The 18,702-nt window shown below is 42.1% G+C and overlaps 6 protein-coding genes across 6 annotated transcripts; 3 read left to right on the top strand and 3 right to left on the bottom strand.

Annotated features, from left to right (window-relative positions):
- Positions 1-94: 94 nt before the first annotated feature.
- Positions 95-1,921, bottom strand: LOC108041529 (serine protease snake). Its single transcript, XM_017119461.2, is given in 6 exon segments — positions 95-889; positions 948-1,112; positions 1,189-1,298; positions 1,369-1,484; positions 1,546-1,593; positions 1,596-1,921. Coding segments are annotated over 6 exon segments (1,179 nt in total). The 5' UTR covers positions 1,897-1,921; the 3' UTR covers positions 95-450.
- Positions 1,922-1,997: 76 nt separating this feature from the next.
- LOC108041525 lies at positions 1,998-2,355 on the bottom strand. The gene is made up of 2 exons (XM_017119457.2): positions 2,325-2,355; positions 1,998-2,262 (listed from the first exon to the last, which is right to left on the bottom strand). Exons 1-2 carry the CDS (start codon positions 2,337-2,339, stop codon positions 2,038-2,040), a joined length of 240 nt encoding a protein of 79 aa, XP_016974946.1. The 5' UTR covers positions 2,340-2,355; the 3' UTR covers positions 1,998-2,037.
- Positions 2,356-4,930: 2,575 nt separating this feature from the next.
- On the top strand, positions 4,931-5,807 carry LOC108040824. Its single transcript, XM_017118458.2, has 2 exons — positions 4,931-5,032; positions 5,092-5,807. Exons 1-2 carry the CDS (start codon positions 5,018-5,020, stop codon positions 5,740-5,742), a joined length of 666 nt encoding a protein of 221 aa, XP_016973947.1. The 5' UTR covers positions 4,931-5,017; the 3' UTR covers positions 5,743-5,807.
- A 1,711-nt stretch (positions 5,808-7,518) lies between these two features.
- LOC108040816 (uncharacterized protein DDB_G0285291) lies at positions 7,519-8,786 on the top strand. The gene is made up of 2 exons (XM_017118446.1): positions 7,519-7,580; positions 7,646-8,786. Exons 1-2 carry the CDS (start codon positions 7,557-7,559, stop codon positions 8,669-8,671), a joined length of 1,050 nt encoding a protein of 349 aa, XP_016973935.1. The 5' UTR covers positions 7,519-7,556; the 3' UTR covers positions 8,672-8,786.
- Positions 8,787-9,235: 449 nt separating this feature from the next.
- LOC108040835 lies at positions 9,236-10,644 on the bottom strand. The gene is made up of 3 exons (XM_017118469.2): positions 10,451-10,644; positions 9,726-10,386; positions 9,236-9,520 (listed from the first exon to the last, which is right to left on the bottom strand). The coding sequence occupies exons 1-3, from the start codon at positions 10,463-10,465 to the stop codon at positions 9,354-9,356; spliced, it is 843 nt and encodes a 280-aa protein (XP_016973958.1). The 5' UTR covers positions 10,466-10,644; the 3' UTR covers positions 9,236-9,353.
- A 5,030-nt stretch (positions 10,645-15,674) lies between these two features.
- Positions 15,675-16,685, top strand: LOC108053304 (basic-leucine zipper transcription factor A). Its single transcript, XM_017135913.1, has 2 exons — positions 15,675-15,753; positions 15,814-16,685. Exons 1-2 carry the CDS (start codon positions 15,739-15,741, stop codon positions 16,597-16,599), a joined length of 801 nt encoding a protein of 266 aa, XP_016991402.1. The 5' UTR covers positions 15,675-15,738; the 3' UTR covers positions 16,600-16,685.
- Positions 16,686-18,702: the final 2,017 nt, after the last annotated feature.

Here is an 18,702-nt window from a genome sequence, read left to right as displayed (position 1 = left end):
TTATTTTTGGATGTCACTGGTGAGTGTGCAAAAAATAATAATAGTATTATGATATCAAATATTTTAAATTATTCAATTACAATAAAAATTGTATTCCTTTCCCCATCAATTTTTTCGTATTCATTTTATATATCATCTTTTTCTAAATTTTATAAGTACTATTCGTTATCTGTAGCATAAAGCATTCTTTTCGGTCGAAATCTTTATGTTCATCATTCCAACGGAAATATTCCATTAAAATATAAAAAATAGGCTAATGTAATATATGGTCGTTTCCGGCACCATGGAGTGTATGTCTTTTCACTTCGATTTTCTAGCTAGCAGTCGTCCGTGCTCTTGCTTATGTATTCCTGAGTGTTAACATTCGCCCCAGCAGTTAATCATGGTGATATTTATTAGTTTTACCTATGACAATACTACATGCATTTCGAGTTTACACTTCTATGAAGTCTAGAGGGGATCGGCCCACACAGTTTGTTCGATCCAGTCTAAAAAGGACGATACTCGGGTGTAAACTGAAGGATAGCTACTGCGACAGAACACTCCGTACGAGGTGATGCCTATCAGGTGATAGTGGATTCTATGCCGCCGCCGACGGCCCGGAAGATTAAGTTGCAGTGGACCTCCCGAGTCTCCCTGGCAGGTGTCCCGGTTGAGAATGTAGTCCTGGGCGCATATCTGGCTTTCCAGAACTCCATTAGGAGTCTCCGCGATTGCCGGCAGCTCGGCGTTGCACTCTGCGTTCGGTACAATGGTCAGGTTGAGATTCGTGAGGCGGTTCGTCATGGCCTTGGCGAAGTTCGTGGCCCCATAGCCCATTGCAAAGGCAATCGTCGTGGGCAACTCTGGGAAGACCCAGAGTCGAATGGGTCTGACGTACTCCGTTAATCTACCAGAAACGTGTTAGCAAATATAGCGGCCAATACGACCAGTGTGGAGTTACTCACACCACTTCCCGTTCCAGCTTCAGCAGGGCTATGTCGTCGTAGTACATATCCTTGTTGTACTTGGGGTGGGTGAAAATCCCGTCTATCCGAAGCAGTTGGCTCTGCGCAGTCCGTTCCTCGATGGCTAGGTTGAGGACCCCAATACGCACCCACTTGGGAGCCATCCTGGGGGCAAAGTACAGTCACAGTCACAGTCATGGGATCTGGGGTCAGGGGTCATGGGCTTAACTAGCATGCTCACTCATATATTGAAGTACAGTGGGCCGCGGTGAGCACGAAGTTCTCGCTTATCAGGCTGCCTCCACATTTGTACTCGACTCGCCCTGCGTCGCTCTCGAAGCCCACAGCTGCCTGCGAAAACAGATTCGACGGGTTTGGGTTAGGGCTTCAGCGGTGACTTATCAGCTCCCAATGGCCGTACCATGTGGGGGTATTCACCGGGCCGGGCTAGCACCCGTCCATCGAAGTCTGCGTCGTTGGCATCGGCGGCCACTGCCGTGTCGTTGGGAAAGATGCGCTCCACGTACTCGGAGTATTCTTGGGGACAAACTCAGGCAATGACTCATGGACGCACAGGTCGAAGCCCCGAATCACTTACTCTGCTCACAGATGCGGGGTCGCTGGTTTTTCTTCTTTTTGAAGCCCCCGGGGGCGGCGGAAAGGGCTGACCCGGCCTGGGGGGCGGGGGGTGGTGCCAGTGCTTGGGCCGTGGCAGGTTCTCCACCCGGTCGAACTGAAATTCGGTTATGCGAAACCACCTCTTCTCTTCCGGCTGGTCTGGCCCGGCTCCAAAGCCCGGGAAGACTATGTCGCGCTCCATGGGAAAGCGAATGTTCCCTGGCTCGATTCCATCCGGGGGTGGAGGGGGTGGCGGTCGCTGGGAGTGAGTGGGGGTCAAGCCCCAGAGTCCGAAAATTGATATCAGACACAGAGTCGCAGTGCGATCCATCTCGAAGGCCTGCGAGCGTGTCGAGTGTCGGGAGCGGACTAAAGCTTTTGCCGTTCCGTGAATCCCAAGAAGCCCAAGACGCTCTGCCTTATCAGCGGACATTTAAACTCACAAATATTAACGATTTATTTTCGGAGAGCATTAAATGTTGATTCTTAATCTTTGTGGGTTAACGATTCTGGCCACCTGCGGTGCGTGCACTTGCGTGGTGCCTCCGACCTGTTCGTATTGTTCGATGATAGCCCTCTGAATGCTCTCCAAGTCCTGGTTGTTCGAGTAGCGCAGAAAGGATACGGTTGGGTCATCACCGGGGGATGGAGCGGGAGCCGCTACGGCCATGGCCAGCAGGGCGAACAACATTAAAAACTGAATACACAGTTTGGCAACGTATTAGTAACCTTTCCACTCTTTAAACTATTTAAACTTACGCTGATGGTCTTCATTCTGTCGCAGACCTCGAAAAAGACTAAGCCTCGCGCCTGAAGCCTACGTCTCTTTTATATCGTGAAACCATCTTCACCTAACATTGTGATAATTTGCAAATGTGAACTTGAAAAACTTGTATATAAGGCTAACTAATGATCAGTGATCACTCGAAAGAGAGAACATTCTTATTATTAACCTCTAAGAGTATAAATTAAGAAGATTAATTTTTATATGTTTTATAATATTAATAAAATATCAATTTGTTTTGTCTAAAACTTTATATTTTATTTTGCTAGTCGTAACTATAATAATATTCGAGAAGTTCATTGCCCTGGACGTTTACTGTATATACTGTATTATATTAAACACGTTTTCGAATTATAGCGAACGATCTCTGATTTTCCGTCGTATTGCTGTCTCATGGCTTTTGATCTGATGCATAAACTTATTCATAAGTTTAAGTTGTTTTTTTACCGACTTAAAACTGGATGAGGTTTTGTTATTGTCAGTTAAAATCAAAAGCTTAACAAATTTTTAATTATTTTTGTAGAAAGAAATGCAATAAAATGCAATATAGACATTTTTAAAAAATTTTCATTGATGTTCATGCAGCAGCATGAAATTTATACAAAATGTGGAATAAATTGTTGTTGGTCATATAGTGTAGGACAAAAATAAGGACCTGTATAACTTTACAATTTAAAATAAAATTTAAAAAAATTATCCTAGAGTAAACTTATTATTTTATGGAAAAATAATCAATTACAAAAATTACTTTTCTACAAAAAATATTTGTTAAATTTTTTACAGGTAATTTGAAATACAACATATAATAAATATGTAAAGAAAAAGGGCAAAGAAAATTTAATCTAATAAATAAAACATTTTATTACTTTAAAAAAATATAGATATTTTTATCAGTATTGTTCAAAAATTTTTTATTTTTGTACTTATATATGTGATAATGTAAGCCGATTTTATTAGCAGTTTTTCTATAAAAATGGCCTTGTGTTCACATAAGTATTATTTTATTTATAGAACTATTTTTAGCAATGAATTGGAAAACCGAGAAAATAAATAAGAATTCCATACTCGGGCTTCAAAAGGAGGTATTCCAGTTGTCTCTTTCAACCAAATTCAAATCAAGTGTCAAATCTCAGTGTCTTAGAAACCTTTTGAACTTTGAGTAAATAATTTAATAATAATAATTTGAACCAAACATAATAAAAACCTTTACAAGTTGTGTGACACGGACGGATTTTTTGCTTGCAGAATTGGCTTGAAATAACAATACTTAAAAATAATCAATCAAGTGACCGTTAAATCAATGAAGGCGGCAGTCGACTTTATATATATCATAAAAAATGAGTATTCAATAAGAAAAATCAAACCAAATTTGCTTTAATTTGTGTGAACTCATTGCTCAACTTGATGTATTTTTTTATGAAACAGGTTATGATTATTGTAAGCAATGACCCGAAAATAATATTAATCACATCCAATTCTTGTTTAAAAATGGTGTTAGTATATGAGAATTATAACAAAAACACTTTGGATTTAATACAGGTCTTATTTGTTAAACGGTGGAAAGGTGGGTAAATCTACTAATTAGACCGTGTTTTTGAGTAAGTATCTATGATTTTGATTAAACACTGAAGATCTATCGACCTAAAAGTTTAATAACAATAGTTGAACAGTTCCTTTTTCCGTCGATATCCTCTCCTGAAAAATATATATATTACGACCTATATTAATTCAAGACATCGTAGTTTTATCAATTTTTAAAACGAACCCAATATAAGATATCTTGCCAAACCTGCATGAAACAACCCAATACTTTTTGTTTTTAGCTGCTGTGGTTGGTTAAGTCGGTAAACTCTAAGAAAGCGTTATCACTTATTTTATATAATTTAATATAATATCAATTTACACACTTACTTTTTCTTTTATGATACGTATTGCAATAAAAAAATTTTTTTTGGTGTCTTACTGTAAGCCACTGGCAAACTGAAAAAAAATCTTGGGGTGCTGATCAAGAATCAGATCAGATTTCTGACCTGGCATTTTAATCGTTATACTACAGGGCTAACGTATCGAAAGCTTAGCAAATTCAACCAATTTAATGATAAATTATCTTTTTAAGTGTAAATAGACTCATTTAAGATCAAACTGATCCCAAAAAATTGACAATTGACTTTAAACCACATTTTAAACCAAACTATTACAATATGTATTGTCCAAGAAATGAATTAACTTATCTACTCAAGTAATAATTAGACCAAAAAAAGTAGAGTTAACATTTTGTTATGCTAGAAATAATTTGTCTTTTACGCAAGATGCACTCTGAGCGGGGAATACCCCGGGTCAATGGATCTGGAATTGGACAATCCGACGACTACCTCATTTGAATAGATTTACATATCCTCCACCCTACAAATGTGTAAACTATTTGATCTAATTAAAAATGCTTGGGCGTCTTAGCTGCAACTCGCCTACCAACGAGGTGATCGAATTTCCAAATCGCCATCTGCGCAATGCTGTGGAATGCACATTTGCATCGGAAACTCCAGTGCAGCAATCACGTATAAAAGCGGCGACGAGATGCAGTATTGGGCAAAGGAAGCCCATCCGCTGCACAGTCCACACAAGTCATCTACCCAGCCTCCTGGTGCGCACCTACAAATACATACTCAGTATGCGCGCTTTTCTGGTGGGATTCTTGTGATTTATTCTTGTTATTTTAGTGACCACCCACATCCACCTTTTCAGATGATATGCCTCCTGGCTGTGGCACGTGGTCAGTACGACTACACTCCAGTGTCGCAGGCCGGAGACGGGCACGGAGGTCTGATATCTGGACCCAGCACCGGATCTGCCCAGCTCTCCGAGCCCATAGTCCCTGCCAACGAGTTCACCAAGGAGTTCTTCACATACAGCGCACCGGAGCAGGAGTTCGACAGCGGCCACTCTAACGAGCAGATCGCCAACTTGCTCAAGAAGAACCTCCGGGTGCTGTTCATCAAGGGTCCCGAGAACAAGGGTCTGGAGCAGGCGGCGCTCCAGCTGGCCACCTCTGCGTCCGAGGACCGCACCGCCATCTTCGTGCTCAACAAGCAAGCGGACATTGGCGAGCTGACCACTAAGCTCAACCAGATCAAACAGCAGACCAACCACAAGCCCGAAGTCCACTTTGTGAAGTACCGCACCCAGGACGATGCGGAGAACGCCCAGCGGACTATTCAGGCCCAGTACGACTTGCTGCCGGGCAGTTCCAGCAACCACAACGCCGGATCGGGACCTGTCTTGGACTTTGCCTCCAAGAGTACCTCCTCCTATGTGCCACCTGTCGACGGCACTGCTGGCGGTCTAAGTGCACCATCTACCAGCGCTTACTTGCCACCCCCCAGCCGAAAGTTTTAGATTTAAGAACACTAGTGTAATCTGTATGTAGCTAATTGTAAATAAAAACAAGTCTAGACAGCCAATGCTGGTGAACTTATTTTAGTAGGCTCTCAGTAGGTATTTCTAAATTACAACATTTTGTGCAATTTGTTTTAATGTATTTACATTTCGACCGTTAATTGCTATGGCTGCGGCAAGATAGACTTATCCGATTTGAATACAGTTTAAATTTTTTATAAAGTTTTACGATCTAAAACTAGTTCGGGTATCTTTAATATATTTAATTTAGTGAAATTACTTACTTTTGAACGTAAAACTTAGTCGTTTTAAAAAAATATTCAAAAGGCACACAAGATGCCATGTTTTTAAATTTACAAAAGAATTGAACTTTATTTTGTGGAAATTCTGACGTAATGGATTCTATTGAAATATTCATTAAAAGTGCTAACGAAATTAATTTCGGAAGGTATTTTAATTTGGTCAGACGTTTGTAATAAGAGAAGGTATATTTTCAAGACGGTGTTCAATTGAAGTTAACTTATTTTAGGCGAGGGAAGGATGTCAATATCTTATAGCGGTCATTAAAACTATTTGGTTTAATGTTCGTATATATCGATTTTCTTTGCCTAATTTGGTGTTTGATTACAATTAGTTGACTGTACCTCAAAGAGAACAAACAAAATATTTTTTAAGTCTCAAAGTTTTTATTACCTCATTAAGATTCGTACGCCAATACTAAAAAATCTATTTCCCGTTTCTTAAATTTTGGGATAAAGTAATAACCATGAAAGCAAATGCGCAAATCCATTTTTTATCTGTAATGAATTTTTCTTTATTCTTTGTTCGGATAAGGTTCATATTTAAATGCCGTCAGTAAAACTAATTTATTTTCTTCTTGGCAAATCCAAATGTGATATTTAATTTCCTTCACTCGTGAGAAATATTTTTTAAATTTAAGCGATATTTATTTATTTTCGTTGCCTTTCTTGAGTTATTTTTAACAGCACGGCTTTTAATACCAATTGAATTTTAACAAGCAACAAGTTTAGAGAGTACAACTACCGTTACGACTAGGTCGGGAAAGGTAATTTTTACAATTAACTAGTTAAATATAAAATATTACAATTACAATGTCAATTATGTCAATACATTTTAATAGGTCCTGAAGGCGATTTAAAAATATTTATTAGAATTCTATTAAAGCCCAGAGCAGGCCAAAAAGAGCTTTCTTTGTAAAGTGCGTTTGTTTTTAATGTTGTTTGTGTTTTTTGCTTCCTTTTAATATATTCACGATATTGTCCACAAATTAATATATGCATTTACGACCGAGCAAATTTTGAAGCTACAGTTCCATCGACATCGACGTCGCCCTACACATATCATCAGATGATAATGAATGCAGATCGTTCCCCACAGTTTTGTGTGTATTGATTCCATGCATACAAATTACTTTCTTTCTGTATCCCAGGTTTTTCAATCCAAGCGGCGCTTCACCTATTAATATTTTGCATTTTATTATATTCAGCGTTGACAATGGGGCACATAAGACGATTATTTAAATATGAACACGGCGTTGGTGTCCATGTTGGGCGCCGAGTTAGATAAGATCCCGGACTATTCAGCCACTGCATCTTCGCATATGGATCCGTGATTTGGCAACCGACTAACGTGGTAAGTTACATATTCATAATAGATTCAGACGTTTTATGGTAGTGCCTAAAATATTTTCTTTCTTTGGGGAAAACGAATCAAGTTGGTCAGATATAAAAACATAGCTATTTTGTAGGCAGGGCATCAGTCGACCTTTGCAGCTCAAACAGTCCAAAGTGAAAATGAAGCAGTTCGTCGTTCTAATGGTAAGGAATTGGCTCTCTGCCAAAGATGCCCTCCCAGCGGCTAACTCCCGACATTGTCCTTGCAGTGCCTAGTGGCCCTCACCGCAGCCGCTCCCCAGGGATACAAGTACCAGCCCCAGCTGCCCGCCCTGCCCATCGGCAACCTCCGTCCGCAGACACCCCTCTCGCCCAGTGGAATATACGCAGGGGCCGGCATCCCGGCCCTCTCGCAGATCAGTGTCCAGGCCCAGCAGCCAGCCATTCAATCTGTGCAGAACATCGTCTCCGCCCCTGCTCCTGCTCCTGCTCCTGCTCCCTTGCCCCTCGCCCTGCCCCAGCAGACCCTGATCAGTGCCCTGCCCCAGCAGAACCTGATCAGCACTGTGCAGCAGCAGCAGCCCCAGCAGATCGTCTACCAGCAGCAGCCGCAGCTTCAGCAGCTTCAGCAGCCGCAGCAAATCCTGCAGACCCAGTACGTGCAACGGCCTGCGATCGTCACGAAGGACATCTACATCCACTCTGCACCCGAGGAGACGGAGGAGCTGCGGCAGGACGAGCCCCAGCTGGAGAGCGTGCCCATCCGCAAGAACTACCGCATCGTGTTCATCAAGGCGCCGTCCCAGAACCTGAAGTACACCGCCGCCGCTCTGAAGCGGGCCCAGTCCAGCAACGAGGAGAAGACCGTCATCTACGTGCTCTCCAAGAAGCCCGACCTCACCGAGATCCAGCAGCAGCTGCAGGTCACCCAGTCCGAGGCCAAGGTGCACAAGCCCGAGGTGTACTTCATCAAGTACAAGACCCAGGAGGAGGCCCAGCGCGCCCAGCAGGAGATCCAGGCCCAGTACGATGCCCTGGGAGGCGCCACCCACATCTCGGACGAGGGCGTGGCCCCCATCACCAGCGTCTCGAGTGGCGCCCTCAACCTGGGCAGCTTTGCGCCCCAGCAGCAGGCCCAGGTGACCACCATCAGCCAGCCCCAGGCGCAGTCCATCGTGCAGCTGCCGGTCGTGAGCCAGGGAATCCAGCAGCAGAGCTCCTTTGTCCAGCAGACCTCCTCGTTTGTGCCCTCCGTGCCATCCAGGAAGTACGTGCCGGCCAAGACTTTCAAATAGGGCGTATCTAGTCCCCATACTATCGCCTTCATTTTTCAACCACCCTATTGTAGCTCATTTTAATTTATTGTAAATGCGAGTGCCGACAGAAATAAAGAAACATTTTAATCCAAAAGCCTAATGTGTTCTTAGTGGTCGTAGTTAATCTTTATTGTTTGGCAATGTTTTTAAAACATTTAAATGAACTTTAGGTTGAGATGACTTTAATCTCCATAAGGAAAACTCTTTGTATCTTAAGTAACTTAGTTTTTGAAATGCTAATTATGGTCATTTAGCAAGTTATGTAAAAATGCATGATATCTTTCTCTTAGGAAAGATTACACAGACTATATTATCAGTTAGCAGCAGCCCGTATAGTCAAGTTTTCATGTTGCTTAATCGCTGTTATGTAAGACAAATCATATGCTAATTCAAGCGACCGGTTCCCTCGCTGCTCTCTTCGCAGTCATTGATCATTGGACTAATGGATGTGGTAATATGGGCCATATGAAATCGTTTTGACAAATTTGTGGCTAAACACGTTTTCATCGTGCTCCAATCCCTTTCATTCGAATATTGTTACAGTTTCGGATTACTATCATCGGAGAGTTGTCAAATGATCAAATTTATTTATCTAAATAGTATATATACAAAGGTGGAATACTTAAAAGTACGACAGTTCTTTCACGCTAATGCCATTTGGCTAAGTGCGCAGATTGGCGGGCAGGTAGTTGTTCACCAGGGCGCCCGCGAGATTTCCGATCGGAGCTCCACTTTGCCGCTGGTTGTCCAGAACGCCGATCACTGACGTGACAGGAGCGACTCCCTCGTCGGAGACCTGTGAAGTGCCGCCCAGTTGGTCATATTGCGCTGAAAGAAGACGGAACTCCGTTAGTATGGGTGGGATAACCCCCAATCAATATGTTGGCCAAGTCCGCCTTAGTCGCGGACATAGGCAAATGACGTGGTCGAATACGGCCAAAGATCCGCAAATACCAGCAATAAAAGTCTTATGCATACTGATGAGCTATTCAAGAGTGTCTCACGCCATCAGATCGATGTGGGTGCTGCTCACCTTGAATGGTGCGCTGCGCATGCGCAGCTTCCTCCTGGGTCTTGTACTTGATGAAGAAGACCTCCGGCTTGCTGGGCTGCTTGGGCGCGATCTCCTCGATGGCCGTCTGCAGGTCCAGGGGGTCCGGCTTCTTGGTCAGCACGTAGATGATGGTCTTCTCCTCCACGGGGGCCTGCTTGATGCGCAGGGCCGTCTTGGTGGCACTGGGCGTCGGCGCCTTGATGAACACGATGCGGTAGTGCTTGCGCGGGGGTGCGGGCGGAAGCACGGGCTGGGGATAGCGCTCCTCGGGCTCCTCCGCGGGTGGCACATGCACGTAGATGTCCTTGGAGACGAGGTGCTGCTGTGGCTGCTGTTGGGGCTGCGGCTGGTAGGTCTGGAATGTCTGGGGCGGCGCCTTGTACGCCAGGTTTCCGCTAAGCTGCGTCGGCTGCTGTTGGTAGACGGAGGCCTGGCTTTGCTGGGATGAGGTAGAGTAGGAAGTGGCCACCTCTCCTCCGGACAGGACCTGCTGCACCCGTGGAGCCTGGAGCGCCTGCTGCAGCAGCGACTGCTCCGCGAAGCTGGCGAATTGTGGAATGGCGGGCAGCTGCAGCTGCTGCTGGGCCTGGTAGTTGTATCCCTGCGGAATGGCTGCTGCAAGGCCTAGGAGGCACGATACCTAAAAGAGGACGGCATTACTCTAGTGTGCTGGCACAGAAGGGCAGGTATCCGGGATATCTTACTATAATGAAATGCATTTCCGATTGGGTTGACGACACCGGTCCCTTGGCAATCAAAATTCAACTAAATGCTAATCACTGGCCGCCCAGACTTATATGCCGCCGACTCGAAAATGTCGCTTACGAAAAAGTTGTGATGATGAGACGAAGACTTTAAATGAAACTGAAACCACAAATGCGTCTCAAACCACACGAAAATGTGAACGAAGACCGACCACCGAGCCGCCGATCTTTACAAACTCGCTTGCGTTTTTAGACAACCTTGAGGTAGCGGTAACTTTTGGGAAGTCACCGAAAACCCTAAAGCTCTCGAGCTCTGCAAAGCCCTGCGTCATGATTTGGCTCCAAAACTTAAGTCCGAGTCGAAAGAGCCGTCCAGCCGGAAGTCAAATGTGATAGATATAGTATATGCATGAAAAGACTCACACGGCGAGATTTGTTGGGCCAACCATTTCGCTGGCTTTCATCGGGTTCGTGATTGCAGATATTCGGATTTGTTGACGGCCGGTCATAATTGACGAACCTCTGCTAAGCAAAATCTTGAATCGCAGCTTGCACTAATCACACGATAGTCTCATTAGGAATGGCGTCAACTCGAACAGCTTTGATTTTTTGGCCATGTCTTTATGATTTTTATAAATTGCTTTGATTTCCGATGACCCAATTATCCAAGCTGTCGGATCATTTGGTTGAGAGCGCAGATTCATTTCGATCAAACCAATCACAGTTGCATAATTTAAACGTGGAAATACAGATGACTGTGATATGGGCTTGAGGTACCTCTTTTTGGTAAGCATTTAAGGCAATTTCGCCAACCAGCTGTTAGCATCAGACAAGACTTGATGCTTTAATCAGTGTCCATCATAGCCTATGAAGATGTGGGTCATATTTTCAGTGGGCAATGCCTGCGAAATGAGTGATGGTGATGTTTTGATATATGACTGGGGATTTATCAAAAGACAAATGGTAGCGCGGGGGTCAAGATGAAACACAATCCCTTCAAATGACCGAGTGGCGTGCGTTTCTTCTTCAATCTGTTACGAGTACGCAAATACTGCGGCATCACAATTATGACCGACAGGTTATGCAAGCCATCCGTTCATATGTGAGCTGTGGGGGCGTAACCATAGGCAAATTGTGAGCATCACCAGCTCCTGCCGCTGTTTCCTATCTCAATGCTTTAGACAAAAGATAAAAGCGTCTTTGCCTACGGAGTTACGCAATGGTATTAACACCGCGTCCGCGACTTTTTTGGCACACTCTTTAGATACACCACACAAATGTACTTCGCTTACAGCTCTCGCCCGTTCCTATTTCAAACTCCATTAATTTCTCTTTCTTTTCGTATGCTGGAGATCAACATGGTCAAGGCTTATGGCGCTAACACTAGCCCACGGAGGTATACACATACAGATTGAATTAAATAATTAAAATATTATAGAAATACCGAAGCCAAACAATAATAAATTGGCGGAGCTATCCCATAGCAAATTATTGCCGATTGCTTGATAATGGGCACCCAATGGTTTGATTTAATAGGAAATTAACTCATTTTTCTTTAAGCCCAATTAATAATATTATTATCATTTACATTTATTTTATTAGTTTTTAATTTTCAGCTGCATGAGGTATATCAAATTCAATCCTTTAAGATTTGGAAAGCCATTTGTGTTCATATTCCGTTCTCAAACAGCATAAGCATAAGCAAAAGCTTAAAGTTAACTTTTCTCAAAGTTTTTACTAAGAGATGGTTTGAACATCGAATGAATTAGCTTTTACTTACAAAAGCTTTCACGTGAGGAGTTATCAAAAAGGCAGTTAATAGCTGTTCACAAAAATATCTTCCAAACAAATTCGAATGGAATTTGCACTGATTTACGTGTTTTTTTGTGTTTTTATACCCTTACAGAGGGTATTTTAATTTCATTCAAAAGTTTGCAACGCAGAGAACGACACATTCTTGATTATTCTTGATCAGCATCACCAGGAGAGTCGATCTAGCCATGTCCGTCTCTCAGTTTGTTTTTCCGTCCGTCAGTCCGTCAGTCCGTCCATCCGTCCGTCCGCAGGTTGTATGTAAGTTTTTAATTTGTTTTTATCTTTGGTAAATTAAAATCGGACATATATAATAAATCTCCCATTGAAAAATCAAAAGTTTGCAAATAAAAATAAAAAAGTTTTTATACTTATGTTTATATTTATTTATATTATTTGAAATATAATAATTATTTACTATATCGGAATTACGCTTTTAGTTTTGTCAAAATCGGACAACAATAAAAACGATGGCAAAATGCAGAGCAAAATCGACATAGCTTCATTGATTTAGTAATATAGGCATATAAATCGAAAAGTAGTCTACTGCAAGGGTATACAAACTACGGCAAGCCGAATAACTTCAAACGCTATTTAACTTTTTCTGTTTTTAAGGTTAGTTTTTATCCTCAATCGTTCTGGAGTAATACTCTCAAAGCTGCATAAATATTTAAAAACTAAAAAGTTAAGATTTTATTTTAGTTAAAGACTCTTAAAACTTGGAAAAGATTCTCGCATATTACTTGATAAAATGTCTTAAAGGAATACTTAATCACTCTTCAGAAAGTAAGCTGGAACATATGAAACAGATTCAAAAAGTTACAAAGTATTACTTTTATTTCAAGTAAAACTATTTTAAATATTAAAAAATTTTTCGGTTTTTTTTGGATTTACGACCTGTAGCCAAGTTTCTAAAATTTTTGTATTCGATGAGTTATAAGCAAAAAAACATCAAAAAAGATATTTTGATTTATATGAATATTTTTAAGAGAGTTGGGATTCGATTCCATGATCGAATAGCAATGATGAAAATTTGTTTTTTAGATGGCAGAAATCTTAATCCTAAGCACAAAAACAAGTTTTTATTGACGGACCATGACCGATTTGCTGGTCCGCAAGAGACTTGATGAATTCGGGGTGATAACTAAGCTTTTGAAATATATAATATTTAGTAATGTCAAATTCTGAATACTTATTGAAGCTAGTCAAACTCCACTTGGAGTTCCTGAGGCTTAACTCGCGTTTGGAAATTTCTTCGATATAATGATTCAAGTAAAACTGCTCTTAAAAGAGATAAATCTTTAAAGCCGATAAGATGAATATAATTTTTATTTAAAACAGTTAATTAAAAAGCAAACTTCAAATGTAAAAATATTTGGTATTAACATACAACATTTAATAATACCAGTTATTATTTTTCTAAATTTTTAACCCTATTTCACGGAAGATGCCCTTTTCCAAAAAGAATTTTAGTCCACTTTAAGAGGTTTAAGGTATAGATACAAGTAGTGTTGGCCAGACAAACAAAACGCTCCCACATGGGCTTTACAATAGTCTGCATGTTATACCGTTATTCTCTGTCTTATAAAGCTCACGTTTATCAATTGTCATACGTATGTATGTACAAATAAACAGAAACACAGCCTTCCAGCTGTTGCATACTTTGGCCCAAATGCATGTAACTTTCCTTTTACTTGCTGCTTAGTGGTTCATTCTCATTTGAAAGGATACGTTATTTTGACTTTGCTTTTGTTATTTCAGCTAATAGAGTGACTAGCAATAAGCTTACAAATCTGACTTAAAGCACTAACATTAACTAACTGTCACGGAGTTTAATACCCCCAATTATTTACACAGGTTTTTTGTTTTAATTTTTTCATTGACATGTAGTGTATTTAGATCCCTACGGTTGGTGTCGTTCCGGACGTACCACAATAATGATCGCCTTTGGGTTCGTCTACAACCTAGAATTTTAGAGAATAGACCTTTTGGGTCCAAGTCAACGGATCAGCGTTAATGACCGAATGGAGACCATTGGTGTTACGCTGTCGAAATGTATGTTTGAGAATGTTTTTTTTTTAATTTGATATTGGAAGATCCATTTTATTATTAGGTCCTATTTTGATCTCTCAGGTGGTTTGATAGTCATAATAACCTTGTCGATTTGAATGATTTATAAATCTTGTATACACCGCAAAATATACGATACAAAAATTGAATTAATTGAAAATTGTTTGTTTGTAATAATAGAGATCGGAAATGGCTGAGATGAAAGTTTATAATAGTTAATACCCAAATATAATTAAAGCAATTACAAACCATTTGTATTGTTAAGAGCTTTTAAAATAGAAAGCGAAGGTGCTACATTAATTTCCATGGTACGTTACCACAAAACGATGAAAGCAGGCATCATCTGTGATGTGCTTCCCAGAACTTGTGGGGCCGATATACACATCTATGATTTCCGCAACAGCTTGCTGTCTTCAGGTCGTCGGTTAGAGTAAAAGCTCTTGCACCAGACCCGTCTTCAAAATCGATTTTGACTTGGCCTGAAATGGGTAAATGAAGACCGAACATGGCATGTTCATTAGGGCATCCCAAAGACTGAGGTCAGCACTTTGGAGAGACCAACCGATTCGGGTTCATTCATGTAAACGGCTCATTACACCAATGGCAACGGCAAGTGTTCAAAGGGTACAGCGCATTTGGCACGGCGAAGACCTCAGTGCACAAACGTGGACAAAACGCTTTGAAGACATAATCAAAGGGGTATTTATCCCCAAGAAAGCGAAGACTGACCGCCAGACATGATAAATGAACTGCGTTGCAGCCGGTGAAGAAACGATCGGTTTGAAAGAGCCGGGCAAATATTGCGCTCGGCGGGTCATTAATTAAGCCTGACAACGCGCATCAGTGGCGGAGTTTGGGAGCTTCTTTGGACATGACCAGCTTACCAGGAACCCAGACGACGGGGAGTTAGCTATCGGGATTAGTGCTACAGTTCCTATGTAGCTCCGTGCTGGATTAAAATATATTAAGTGCTTATGCAATTACACCTCTAATACCATTTAATCGACGCACCGTGCAGCGATGGTCACTGGCCAAAAAGCAAACGCAGACTCGCAACGTAATGACCGCATCGGGGTATCGGTGTCTTGTGGCTGGTGGATCGGAGTATCGGGGCTAACAATTAAGCGCCACAACAAAGACTCTGCTGGGGGAACCACGCTAATTGGCCATGTATTGCCAGCAACTACAAGCAAGTCTCGCCATTTAATGAGGGATGCGAAGGGGCTGGCTCGAAGGTGAATGGCAAAGAAGAGCAGAAGACGAGTGCCGGCGTCGGAGTTGGAAATGCGAGTTATGTATAAAAGCCGCGCGAGAAACCCAGTAGTCATACAGTTCACTACGAACCACTAAGGAAGTACAACCTCAATCCTCCCAGCCCCACTCAACCAGCTCAACCAAGTCTAGAGATGCGTGGATTCATTGTAAGGCGGATGGGGGACGTCGACTAATTACCGGACTAATCCTCTTTTATCGCTCATTAGGTCCTGTGCCTTTCCGCCATGGCGCTGGCCGCGCCCCAGGGCTACAACTACAACCCCGGCCCGTCCGGCTTCGGCGGCCTCAGCACGACCAGCAGCGGCGCCTCCTTCTTCCAGGGAGCCGCCCAGGTGGCCCCCGTCCAGGTGCAGCAGCACCAGCAGCAGCCGCAGGCCATCTACCAGCAGCCGGCCGTGCAGACCCTCCACCACCAGCACCAGGTGCAGCAGGCGCAGCAGGTGCAGCAGGTCCAGCAGCAGCAGGCCATCGTGTCCAAGCGGTTCTTCATCCACTCCGCGCCCGAGGAGGCCGAGGACTACAAGGAGCGCCACATCACCGTCGGCGTGCCCAAGCGCAACTACAACGTGGTGTTCATCAAGTCGCCCCAGCGCAACAACAGGAAGACCATCAAGATCAGCCCCGCCGCCAACGAGGAGAAGACCGTCATCTACGTGCTGAGCAAGAAGGGCGAGAGCGACGTGCAGGCCGAGGTCGTGGAGCAGGCCAGCTCCACCAGCAAGCCCGAGGTGTTCTTCATCAAGTACAAGACCGCCGAGGAGGCCGCCCACGCCCAGCAGCAGATCCAGGCCCAGTACGACGCCCTGGGCGGCAGCAGCCAGCTGACCGACGAGGGAGTGGCCCCCGTCACCTCCGTGATCGGCGCCCTGGGAGGCGGTGATGGGCACCTGGAGGCCGGGTCCGCCGTGGGCGGCACTGGAGCAGGCCAGATCATTTCCTCCGGCGTCTCCGGATCGCACACGGGCAATGCCTACCTGCCACCCAATTTCTAACCATTGAGCATGGTTTCCCCAAACCAACTTCGCACACTCTGTGAAAATTGTTGTTAATAATAAACTTTTATTGCTGTTGAATTTAATTGCAAACTGTAGTTTTACTTGGAAATTGCTCGTCTATTGTTTGAAAAGTGATCATAATTGATTTCACAATTACTTCGATTACCAAAAAATATTCGCTAATGTACACTGCCCCGATACACAACAACCCCTAACAAAAATTATAATACCCTCTGCAAGGGTATAAAAAGTTGGCTGATTTGAAGAGGTGTTTTCTTCAAAGCATTCCTGAAACTTTTCCGGGAACTATAAAAATATAGACTGTATAGAATTATAAATGACATGGCATTGGCTCCTGAAAACTGCGAAACTATGTGTCTCCAATCATTTTTGGCAATCTTTAATGAATTTGGTAAGAAAAATATCATAGTAGCCAACGCAGACAAATTAATAGTAGTTTGTATCTGTAGTCTGTAGCTGAAGGTTAAATCACCTAAAATCAGCTAGATAAGATAACTACGATGTTACGAAGCCAAATTTTTGGCGAGCTGCCCATATTTTTCTAATGCGAGCGTGCAAGTCAATTAAGAATTTAGCATAGCAATGAAAGTAAATTATGGATGACCTATTCAATTTTGGACGAGAAGGGAGTGATGTGCAAAGATCGGGTGTATATTTATTTTCCTATAAACAGTCATTAACGATAATGTTAGGACGATTGGTGAGAAACGTTAAAAGAGCTATTAATCACGAACTGTGAATTGAGAACGAAATAACAACATTCGATATTTTATTATACTGTGCAGAATGTGGAACATGGATTTTCATATTCACAGATACCATAAATGATAAAACTAAAGCCAAGGTTATTTATACAATTTAAAGACTGTCCACGATGAAAATAAAACACTGCTATTAGAAAAAATATATATATTCACAGATAACTTATGAAGGCCTAAAATTATGCAATGGGCGCGAAGCACTACCTATCAAAATCGTTATAAACAAGGTACATCTTTCGTCTTACTTCCCTGTAACTGTTTAAGCACAGGATATATTTTAATTATTCTCCTTAAAATAAAGCAGATAACGCTGATATCGCCAGTGCCACAAAAGAGAATTTAGTTTTGAAATCACTAGTGTCAAAAAGGGAGATATAACATATTTTAAGCCCGGAAGGCCACGCCGAAAATGCGAACGACAAGCCAGACTTTTTCAAGACAAGTTAATGTTCAGTAAAAATGTTCAGTAAAAGTTTATAAACATTTTTTGACTATATTCGGGGTGTATTTATTTGAGGTGTAAAGAAGAAAGGATGCAAACTTTAGTTTTAGTTTTTATACCATTGCAATTATTACAAATATTCCTTAAAATTTCTTGGCCTTATTTATTTATATTTTCTTGCAAATAAAAAACCTATGTAGATTTTTCAATCCATTTTCGATTGTCCCTATGGCAGCTTGTTTAAAACTTGTGTTCCGGAACTATAGAAAAAACAAGAAAGGAAAGCTAACTTCGGACGGAGCCGAAGTTGATATACCCTTGCAGAATATTCTGTAAATTATATTTGTCAAAATTATTCATATGATGTATTCTTAATACTCATAAAATGTCCCAACTTCCTAACTTTAAAAACACCAAAGTTATGGCATTTCCAATCGTTCAGTAATATGGCAGCTATAGGATATAGTCGGCCGATCCTTATGAAATTTGGTAGGTCCGATTGATTGGCCAAAAATAAAACCCATAGAAAATCCCAACTTCCTAACTTTACAAACATCCAAGTTATGGCATTTCCGATCAATCAGTTATATGGCGGCTATAGGATATAGTCGTCCGATCCCTCTGAAATTCGGTAGGTCGGATTTAATGGCCAAAAATAAAACCCATAGAAAGTCCCAACTTCTTATCTTTAAAAACACCAAAGTTATGGCTTTTCCGATCGTTCAGTTATATGGCAGCTATATGATATAGTCGCCCGATCCGGCTCGTTCCGACTTATATACTACCTGCAATAGAAAGACAACTTTTGGGAAAGTTTCGAGCAGATAGCTTTAAAACTGAGGGACTAGTTTGCGTAGAAACGGACGGACAGACGGA

This window comes from Drosophila rhopaloa, unplaced genomic scaffold, assembly GCF_018152115.1.
Source record: "Drosophila rhopaloa isolate 14029-0021.01 unplaced genomic scaffold, ASM1815211v1 contig_155, whole genome shotgun sequence".
In the NCBI taxonomy this organism is placed as follows: domain Eukaryota; kingdom Metazoa; phylum Arthropoda; class Insecta; order Diptera; family Drosophilidae; genus Drosophila; species Drosophila rhopaloa.
Note: the sequence above shows the minus strand (reverse complement) of the source record. Positions and strands in the feature narration are given on the sequence as shown.